The sequence below is a fragment of the Moschus berezovskii genome, chromosome 14 (genome assembly GCF_049115385.1).
Source record: "Moschus berezovskii isolate FMDL1 chromosome 14, NW_MosBer_1.0, whole genome shotgun sequence".
NCBI classification, from domain to species: Eukaryota; Metazoa; Chordata; class Mammalia; order Artiodactyla; family Moschidae; genus Moschus; species Moschus berezovskii.
The window spans coordinates 53,756,641-53,767,649 of NC_142473.1; the positions used below are offsets into that span (position 1 = coordinate 53,756,641).

Below are 11,009 nucleotides of genomic sequence, written 5' to 3' on the forward strand. Positions count from 1 at the left end.
GACTGGGTGGATCTCCTTGCAGTATAAGGGACTCTCAAGAGTCTTCTCCAACACCACAGTTCAAAAGCATCGATTCTTCGGCGATCAGCTTTCTTCACAGTCCAACTCTCACATCCATACATGACCACGGGAAAAACCATTGCCTTGACTATACGGACCTTGGTCGGCAAAGTAATGTCTCTGCTTTTTAATATACTATCAAGGTTGGTCATAACTTTCCTTCCAAGGAGCAAGCGTCTTTTAATTTCATGGCTGCAATCAGCATCTGCAGTGATTTTGGAGCCCAAAAAAACAAAGTCTGACACTGTTTCCACTGTTTTTCCATCTATTTCCCATGAAGTGATGGGACCAGATGCCATGATCTTTGTTTTCTGAATGTTGAGCTTCAAGCCAACCTTTTCACTCTCCTCTTTCACTTTCATCAAGAGGCTTTTGAGTTCCTCTTCACTTTCTGCCATAAGGGTAGTGTCATCTGCATATCTGAGGTTATTGATATTTCTCCCAGCAATCTTGATTCCAGCTTGTGCTTCTTCCAGCCCAGCGTTCCTCATGATGTACTCTGCATATAAGTTAAATAAGCAAGGTGACAATATACAACCTTGACGCACTCCTTTTCCTATTTGGAACCAGTCTGTTGTTCCATGACCGGTTCTAACTGTTGCTTCCTGACCTGCATACAGGTTTCTCAAGAGGCAGGTCAGGTGGTCTGGGATTCCCATCTCTTTCAGAATGTTCCACAGTTTATTGTGATCCACACAGTCAAAGGCTTTGGCATAGTCAATGAAGCAGAAATAGATGTTTTTCTGAAACTCTCTTGCTTTCTCCATGATCCAGCGGATGTTGGCAATTTGATCTCTGGTGCCTCTGCCTTTTCTAAAACCTGCTTGAACATCTGGGAGTTCACGGTTTACATACTGCTGAAGCCTGGCTTGGAGAATTTTGAGCATGACTTTACTAGCGTGTGAGATGAGTGCAATTGTGCGGTAGTTTGAGCATTCTTTGGCATTGCCTTTCTTTGGGATTGGAATGTAGACTGACCTCTTCCAGTCCTGTGGAGCAAGCGTCTTTTAATTTCATGGCTGCAATCAGCATCTGCAGTGATTTTGGAGCCCAAAAAAACAAAATCTGACACTGTTTCCACTGTTTTTCCATCTATTTCCCATGAAGTGATGGGACCAGATGCCATGATCTTTGTTTTCTGAATGTTGAGCTTCAAGCCAACCTTTTCACTCTCCTCTTTCACTTTCATCAAGAGGCTTTTGAGTTCCTCTTCACTTTCTGCCATACGGGTAGTGTCATCTGCATATCTGAGGTTATTGATATTTCTCCCGGCAATCTTGATTCCAGCTTGTGCTTCTTCCAGCCCAGCGTTCCTCATGATGTACTCTGCATATAAGTTAAATAAGCAAGGTGACAATATACAACCTTTTACTTCTGTTTAATCATCCACAAAATGGAAATAATAATACACAAAATATCAAATGTTTAAGAAGGCACTTCATAAACTGGAAGATAGTTTATCAGTGATTTCATTGACCCATTTTTGGCAAATGTGATTAGAGGAGCCTTGAAATAGTCATGTTCTACCACTTCCTGTTAGATTTCTAACCAAGTATTCCAAAATTATACGTACTCCAGCTAATGTAAAATAGTAAAAGATGGAAACTTAGATTAAACAGAAGAGAATGACATATATTAAAAGGGATGAATATGTGAGTAAACATAAAATATTTTTTATCTTTTTTCATTTGCTAAGAAAGATGATTCACTTTTTAAGGTTAAAATATATATACTACATTGAGAGATTTGTAACAAAGGTAGAAATATGTACTCAGCAATAATTGCATAGAGGTCAAAATGAGATAAACGGATGTATACTGTTAAAAGTTTCTTAAATTACCTATGGGGTAGTATAACATTTTATTTTTTCAAATTTATGTTTTAATTGTTGAAAAATTGCTTTTCAATGTTGTGTTCGTTTCTGCTGTGAAACAATGCAAATCAGCCATAATTACACATATACTCCCTCTCTAGGGAGCCTCCCTCCCCTCCCCCAGCCCACCATTTTGGGTCATCACAGAGCTCCAGGCTGGAGGCCACCTTGTGTTATAGAGCAACTTCTCACGGGGTATCTGTTTTACATATAGCAGTGTGTATGTGTCAGTGCTACTTCCGCCATTTGTCCCACTCGCTTCTTCCCCTACTGTATCCACAAGCCCATTTTCTACATGTGTGTCTCCATTTCTTCCCTGTAAACAGGTTCATCAATATCATTTTTCTAGATTCCATATATATGCATTAATATATGATATTTGCTTTTCTTTTTATGACTTGCTTTACTCTGTACAACAAATTCTAGGTTCATCCACCTCACTAGAACTAACTCAAATTTGTTCTTTTTATAGGTGAGTAGATTTTATTTTGGGCTTCCCTGGTGGCTCAGAGGTTAACGTGTCTCCAATGCGGGAGACCTGGGTTTGATCCCTGGGTTGGGAAGATCCCCTGGAGAAGGAAATGGTAACCCACTCCAGTATTCTTGCCTGGAGAATCCCATGGATGGAGAAGCCTGGTAGGCTACAGTACACGGGGTCGCAAAGAGTCGGACACGACTGAGCGACTGAACAGAACAGAACAGATTTTATTTTGGGGGGCTCCAAAATCACTGCAAATGCTGATTGCATCCATGAAATTAAAAGACGCTTACTCCATGGAAGGAAAGTTATGACCAACCTTGATAGATATTAAAAAGCAGAGACATTACTTTGCCAACAAAGGTCTGCATAGTCGAGGCTATGGTTTTTCCCATGGTCGTGTATGGATGTGAGAGTTGGACTGTGAAGAAAGCTGATCGCCGAAGAATTGATGCTTTTGAACTGAGGTGTTGGAGAAGACTCTTGAGAGTCCCTTGTACTGCAAGGAGATCTAACCAGTCCATTCTGAAAGAGATCAATCCTGGGTGTTCATTGGAAGGATTGATGCTAAAGCTGAAACTGCAATACTTTGGCCACCTCATGCAATGAGTTGACTCACTGGAAAAGACTCTAATGCTGGGAAAGGTTGGGGGCAGGGAGGAGAAGGGGACGACAGAGAATGAGATGGCTGGATGGCATCACTGACTCTGTGGACATCAGTTTGAGTGAACTCCGGGAGTTGGTGATGGATAGGGAGGCCTGGCGTGCTGTAATTCATGGGGTCACGGAGAGTTGGACACGACTGAGCGACTGAACTGAACTGAACTGAATATTCTGTTATATATATGTACCACAGCTTCTTTATACATTAATACATAGAAGCACATCTAGGTTGCTTCCACGACCTGGCTATTGTAAATAATGCTGCAATGAACATTGGGGTATACGTGTCTTTTAGAATTGTGGCTTTCTCAGGGTATATGTCCAGTAGTGGGATTTCTGGGTGGGGTAGAATATATTAATTCATGGGTGGACTCTAATAAGTTAAGGTTGCATACCATAATCCAAGGAGCAACTACAAAAAAACAGAAACAGAAACTTGTAGTCAAACAGTCAACTGAGTAAATAATATGGAATACCAAAACTTACTTGAACTGATTTGATTTAAATATTAAAAAGAAATGAGTTAGTGAGTAAAGTTGTGACAGAGAAGGGAAAACAGATGAAGTAATGAGGAAACAAAATAATGACAGACATAAAATCAAACTATTAATAATTATGTAAACTATATTGGGCTAAAGATTCTAATTATAAAAGAACTCTTATCACACAAGATTTAAAAACATTCTGACTACATATATTGCATGAGAAATAAAAAGACACAGATAAGTTTAGTGTAAAAGGGTGGGAAAAATGTCATTCATTCCAATACAAATGGTGAATATGACCATAAATTCCAGGGCATATAGAATTTAAAGCAAGAAAAGGCAGAGGAACCAGAGATCAAATTGCCAACATCTGTTGGATCATTGAAAAGCAAGAGAGTTCCAGAAAAACATCTATTTCTGCTTTATTAACTATGCCAAAGTTTTTGATTCTGTGGACCACAACAAACTCTGGAAAATTCGTAAAGAGATGGGAATACCAGACCACCTGACCTGCCTCTTGAGAAACCTATATGCAGGTCAGGAAGCAACAGTTAGAACTGGACATGGAACAACAGAATGGTTCCAAATAGGAAAAGGAGTACGTCGAGGCTGTATATTGTCACCCTACTTATTTAACTTGTATGTGGAGTACATCATGCCAAATGTCAGGCTTGTTGAAACACAAGCTGGAATCCAGATTGCCAGGAGAAATATCAGTAACTTCAGATATGCAGATGACACCACCCTTATGACAGAAAGTGAAGAAGAACTAAAGAGCCTCTTGATGAAAGTGAAAGAGGAGAGTGAAAAAGTTGATTTAAAACTCAACATTCAGAAAACTAAGATCATGGCATCTGGTCTGATCACTTCATGGCAAATAGATGGAGAAACAGTAGAAACAGTGAGAAACTTTATTTTGGGGGGCTCCAAAATCACCTCAGATGGTGATTGCAGCCATGAAATTAAAAGATGCTTACTCCTTGAAAGAAAAGCTATCACCAACCTAGACAGCATATGAAAAACAGAGACATTACTTTGCCAACAAAGGTCCGTCTAGTCAAAGCTATGGTTTTTCCAGTCGTCATGTATGGATGTGAGAGCTGGACTATAAAGAAAGCTAAGTGCTGAAGCACTGATGCTTTTGAACTGTGGTGTTGGAGAAGACTCTTGAGAGTCCCTTGGACTGCAAGGAGATTCAACCACTCCATCCTAAAGGAATCAGTCCTGAATATTCATTGGAAGGACGATGCAAAAGCTGAAACTCCAATACTTTGACCACCTGATGCGAGGACCTGACTCATTGGAAAAGACCTTGATGCTGGGAAAGATCCAAGGCAGGAGGAGAAGGGGACAACAGAGAATGAGATGATTGGACGGCATCATCAACTCAACGGACATGAGTTTGAGTAGACTCCAGGAGTTGGTGCTAGACAGGGAAGCCTGGTGTGCTGCAGTCCACAGGCTCTGTGGACAGCACAGAGCAACTGAACTGACCTGTGTCACCAAGATAAAAGGAAACATTTTGTAATGATAAAAGCATCAGTTCATTAACATGTCATAGCAATCTTAATGTTATACACGTGTGCTGATTCATGCCCAACACTTTGTGACCCCATGGGCTAGCCCGTCAGGCTCCTCTGTCCCTAGGTATTCCCAGGCAAGGATACTGGAATGGGTTGCCATTTCCTTCTCCACTGGATCTTTCTGACCCAGGTATCAAACTCACATCACTTGTGTCTCCTGCGTTGGCAGGTAGATTCTTTAATACTAGCGCCAACTGAGAAGCCCTTTGTTTATACATGTAATAGGAAAGTTTCAAAATACACAAAGAATAAGTAACAAGACTAAAAACAAAAAGACAATTTTTTTAAAAAAATTTTGTTTTGGGGTATAGCCAATGTACAGTATTGTGATAGTTGCAGTTGAACAGTGAAGGTACTCAGCCATACATATACATATACCCATTCACCTGAAAGATCCCTCCTATCCAGGCTGCCACATAATATTGAGCACAGTTCCCTGTGCTGTACAGTATGTCCTTGTTGGTTATCCATTTCAAATATAGCAATCTGTATATGTCCATCCCAAACTAACGATCCCTTCCCCCCATCTTTCCCCTGGCAACCATAAATTCTTTCTCTTAGTCTGTGAGTCTCCTTCTGTTTTGTAAGTTCTGTTTTTAGATTCCACATATAAGGGATGTCATATGATATTTCTCCTTCTCTGGAAAAAGACACATTCTTAATCAGATTTGGAGATTTTAGCACTTTCCTTTTTTTGTGCTGCTGCTGCTGCTAAGTCGCTACAGTCGTGTCCAACTCTGTGCGACCCCATAGACGGCAGTCCACAAGGCTCCTCTGTCCATGGGATTTTCGAGGCAAGAGTACTCGAGTGGCGGGGGCGGATTCTGTGCTACTTTGTTGCATATGTAGATAAAAATGAAATTGAGCTGTACACTCCAGATGTTGCCATCTTACTCTATGTAAATTACATACTAATAATTAAAAAGGGAAAACATCGTCACTGACTATAAGAAAATAAGAAACTAAGAAGTGATGGGCAGCTTCCCTGGTAGCTTGGACGGCAAAACGTCTGCCTACAATGCGGGAGACCTGGGTTCGATCCCTGGGTCGGGAAGATCCCCTGGAGAAGTGATGAGCCTAAAATAATGGATCAAATAATTTGGAATTAAACAATGTATTGGTAGCTTCAACTGCTTTCTCTATTCTCTCAGGCAGTCTCTCCTTGATCTGTTCAAGTCTCCAAAACCTGTGGAATATTGCAGTCTGACCTTTTCATGTTCTTATGGGAACTAGTGAGTTAAAACTACAATCCTGTACCAGGCTCTCTTCTGGGAATTTCTAGGAAATTTCTCAGGGAAATCATTTGTTTACAGAGGATAGCAGAGCTGTAGGAATTGGTGTACCATAAATACAAAACTCAAAACACAGCTCAAAGAGTGATCTGTAGATCAATGTTGATCAACAGATGTGGTACACTGAGGCTGGGAAGCCTCTAGCCTAAAATCATTTCTGTTTCACTGTGTGGTTGGTTACATGGTAAGTGCAGTAGGGCCCTTACATACCATTTTCTTATAATATGGCTTTGTATCATGGGTATGTCTGAAACATTGAAACTGTGTGAACTGGGCCTCAGAGAGGCTGATGAATAAGGATGTCTTTTTGATATAGGAAGGGCTCAAAGGTAAACAAACAAAAACAAAAAGATTGCAATGGGGGAAAGAGGGTAGGAGAGCTTCTCTTGGTGATATGTTTACCTGATAAGAAGATACTTTTAACTGAAATTTGGAGAAGAAGCTATGAAAATGTAAAATGCACTAAAATGCTTTTAGCCATCCATTGCCACTGTTCAATTCACCTTTCTACTGTTTGTCTGAGAAAGCATCCAGTTGTTCATGTACAGTTAGACAAAATGCTGGATAGAGTTGGAACTCTATGTGAAATAGGGACTGGGAAATAGGCAGACTCATCAGCTGAAAGAGTAAAATGTATTCGTCTCAGCAAAGAATTGAGAGTTGGACTGTGAAGAAAGCTGATCGCGGAAGAATTGATGCTTTTGAACTTTGGTGTTGGAGAAGACTCTTGAGAGTCCCTTGGACTGCAAGGAGATCCAACCAGTCCTTTCTAAAAGAGACCAGTCCTGGGTGTTCATTGGAAGGACTGATGTTAAAGCTGAAACTGCAATACTTTGGCCACCTCATGCGATGAGTTGACTCACTGGAAAAGACTCTGACGCTGGGAAAGGTTGGGGGCAGGAGGAGAAGGGTATGAAAGAGAATGAGATGGCTTGACGGCATCACCGACTCTGTGGACATGAGTTTGAGTGAACTCCGGGAGTGGGTGATGGACAGGGAGGCCTGGTGTGCTGTGATTCATGGGGTCGCGGAGAGTCAGACACAACTGAGCAACTGAACTGAACTGAACTGAACTGAAGCAAAGAATAGGAAGGTAGACACATGTACAGAAGTCAGGCCATGGATGACAGATCTTAGTCACTAGATTCAAATCAGAGGAGAGGACTTCATTTAGTCTTGGAAGAAAGGGCAGGTGAGAGGATATTAAGGCCTCAAGTCAGTTGGAAGAGGGGCCTAAAAACAATCTAGCCTCTCCAGGCAATTTGCATGTGACTGCAAGGAAAGTACTGTAAGGTGCAGTCTAAGACAGTCCTTTGTATTCAGTCAGAGAATAAGACACACCTGGGTTTGAATTCTGGTTCCATCTGTATTGGGGCTTCCCAGATGGTGCAGTGGTAAAGAATCCACCTGCCAATGCAGGGGACACAAGAGATGCAGGTTCGATCCCTGGGTCAGGAAGATCTTATGGAGTAGGAAAAGGCAACCCACTCCAGTATTCTTGCCTGTAAAATTTCATGGACAAAGGAGCCTGTTGGCTTACAGTCCATGGGGTCACAAAGAGTTGGACGTGACTGAGTATGCCGCACATATATGCATACCTATCCATGATTAGCTATTTCTTTCTTTTTTAATTTGTAAAACAGAGATAACAGCAGTACTTGCCTCACAATGTTTCTCTGAGAATTAAGTAAAATGTATATAAAGAGCCTGAGATATCATTCCTCTTAGAGATAGTATCCCTGAATTTTAATTCCTTTTAGCAGTAACATGAAGGACTTTCTCTCAAAGCAACGAATTTACTTGAAATTCTTGAGTAATTTCTCCACATGAGTCACTGCACTTGAGAAACAAATGCACTGGGCCCGTTTGATAGTAACTATTGTTAGTAGTTACTATTACTATTGTTATTACTATTACTATTGTTATTACTATTACTATTGTATTGATACACAATACTATAACTAGTGTCTTTATATTTCAGACTGATCAGGACTTTGCCAGCTATCTCTTATCTTCAAAGTAATTCTATTTGACTATCTTCTGTTCATCAGTAAGTGTATGAGGCCACACAGATAAATATTTATTTTCAAGTTCACGTAAAAATGGAACAAATATTTTGAAAGTGAAACTATGTGTAAAAATTGCCTAATACAACGTTTACCACAGAGTAATAGTTTCTGATGTTTTCTTTTTTAAATCTCTCTCTTTAACATATTTATTTCTTTTTTCCCCTCTTTCAGCTTGTGAAGAGCCATCTCTCATCTTCATCTCTTGATCTGACTGAGCAAGTATTGATTTTTGTACCTTGACACTGTCACAGCTGTTTCTACTTGGTGGATTGTGCTACCAACAGTGGTAGCAAACTCTACAGACAGCTTGTAAGTGAAATCAGCTTTAGAAGCCTGGTCTTGAAAAGTATTTGGAGCAAACATTTCTAGAAATTGGAGAAACCACTTACTAACTGCTTTACTAAAATCTATTTTTTGCAGTTTCTTCTTCTTCTTAATTCTAGGCTCATTTTGGATCAAGCAGAAAGTGCTACCCTATAGTTCAGCCTGAGTGTATAAACTGTTTAATTAGATTATAGGTGGGAAGGGGCAAAACCTAACAGTAAAGGGGGAGTTTATTTGCAGAACATATCTTTACGTGGGTGCTTTTATTCTCAGGACCTGATGGGAAAGCGTGACATCCATGGTTCTCCTTGTCAGTATCATCTGACCATATTATCAATAGTCTGTTTGGAAGAAATACTTCATTCTTTTATTCCTTTATTCTTTTATAAGAAGTCTCTCAAAACTGTGTCTTCTCTGTTTATGTCTCAGACACAAGTGCTGAAAGAAAGGAGAAGTGCAGAGCAGACCTGTGCTGAAAGTGCCATTTCAGATCGGGAATAAATACTTCCCAAGCAATTTATCATGCACACTCTCAATTCCTCTAAGGTGGAGACCACCACCTTCTTCCTGATTGGAATCCCCGGACTGGAGCATGTTCACATATGGATCTCCGTCCCCATCTGCCTCATGTACCTGGTGGCCATCCTTGGCAATTGCACCATCCTCTTTGTGATTGGGACAGAGCCCTCACTCCATGCACCCATGTACTATTTCCTTTCCATGTTGGCTGTCTCTGACCTGGGACTGTCCCTCTCATCCCTCCCCACTATGCTGCGGATCTTTGCTCTCAACGCTACAGGAATTTCCCCAAATGCCTGCTTTGCTCAAGAATTCTTTATCCATGGATTCACAGATCTGGAGTCCTCAGTGCTCCTGGTCATGTCTTTTGATCGCTTTTTGGCCATCTGCAACCCTCTGAGATACAGCTCCATCCTCCCCAATGCCAGAGTGGCCAAGATGGGTCTGGCATTTCTCATTAAAAGCATGCTCTTAGTGCTCCCATTTCCTTTCACTCTCAGAAGGTTGACCTATTGTAGGAAGAGCCTACTTTCTCGCTCTTACTGTCTCCATCAAGATATCATGAAGGTTGCCTGCTCTGACAACACAGTCAACTTTTTCTATGGCTTCTTTGTTGCTCTCTGTGTGATGACAGACAGTGTGTTCACTGCTGTGTTCTATGTATTCATCCTGAAGACTGTGATGGGAATTGGACCCCACAAGGAGCGGCTCAAGGCCCTCAACACCTGTGTCTCCCACATCTGTGCTGTGCTCATCTTCTACGTGCCCATCATAGCTTTGGCTTCCATGCACCGCTTTGGCAAGCTCAAGTCCCCAGTGGCCATGATCCTCATTGCTGACATTTTCGTGCTAGTGCCACCTCTGATGAATCCCATTGTCTACTGTGTGAAGACACGGCAGATTCGTGAGAAGGTTCTGGGGAAATCTGGTCTAAAATAAAGGTATGGGGAAAAGTGAGGCAGGGTCAGCCAGGTTCAGAGAATAAAACAATACCTTTCTAAGCAAAGTATTACGGATGGGTCATTCTTATCTTTCCTAATCATGATTGTAATCAGTGGGACAACATATGGTCAGGGCATTGAGGTCTGTGAGCTTAGGACTTACATGGGCATTGATAGGTATGTATGGGATAGTTTTGTAATATAATTTAAATCATGAATCAATACATAGATGTGGAATTTTAGTCACAGTGTTTACAACACAAGGATGTAAAAATGGAAGTAGAGATTGTTTTCCCTTATAGAGAATGAATATCAGAGGAGCTGGAGGCTAAAGACATAACTCCAAACCAGTTACTCATTTTCTTTCCTGCAGACTTCAGACATGTAATCGCTGTGGGGACTCAATTTAAATTCTTGATTTCCCATTTTAAAAAGTCTCCTTTCAAATATGAATTGTGTATATATTTTCTCCCTTTGCTCTTGTTTTTTTATTTTACATTGGGTTATAGTTAATTTGGGCTTCCCTTGTGGCTCAGCTGGTAAAGAATCTGCCTGCAATGTGGGAGACCTGGGTTTGATCCCTGGGTTGGGAAGATCCCATGGAGAAAGGAAAGGCTACCCACTCCAGTATTCTGACTTGGAGAATTCCATGGACTATAGTCCATGGGGTCGCAAAGTGTCAAACACGACTGGGTGACTTTCACTTTTCATAGTTGATTTAC

At 41.0% G+C, this 11,009-nt stretch overlaps 1 protein-coding gene across 2 annotated transcripts; it reads left to right on the top strand.

Annotated features, from left to right (window-relative positions):
* The first annotated feature begins 612 nt into the window (after positions 1-612).
* On the top strand, positions 613-10,285 carry LOC148775612 (olfactory receptor 51A7-like). 2 transcript variants are annotated; one of them, XM_088843487.1, is made up of 2 exons: positions 613-636; positions 9,380-10,285. In XM_088843487.1, the coding sequence occupies exon 2, from the start codon at positions 9,455-9,457 to the stop codon at positions 10,283-10,285; it is 831 nt and encodes a 276-aa protein (XP_088699613.1). In that variant the 5' UTR covers positions 613-636; positions 9,380-9,454. The 2 variants fall into 2 exon arrangements, with proteins under 2 accessions (XP_088699613.1, XP_088699612.1); XM_088843486.1 differs by lacking the exon at positions 613-636 and having other exon boundaries at positions 9,335-10,285.
* Positions 10,286-11,009: the final 724 nt, after the last annotated feature.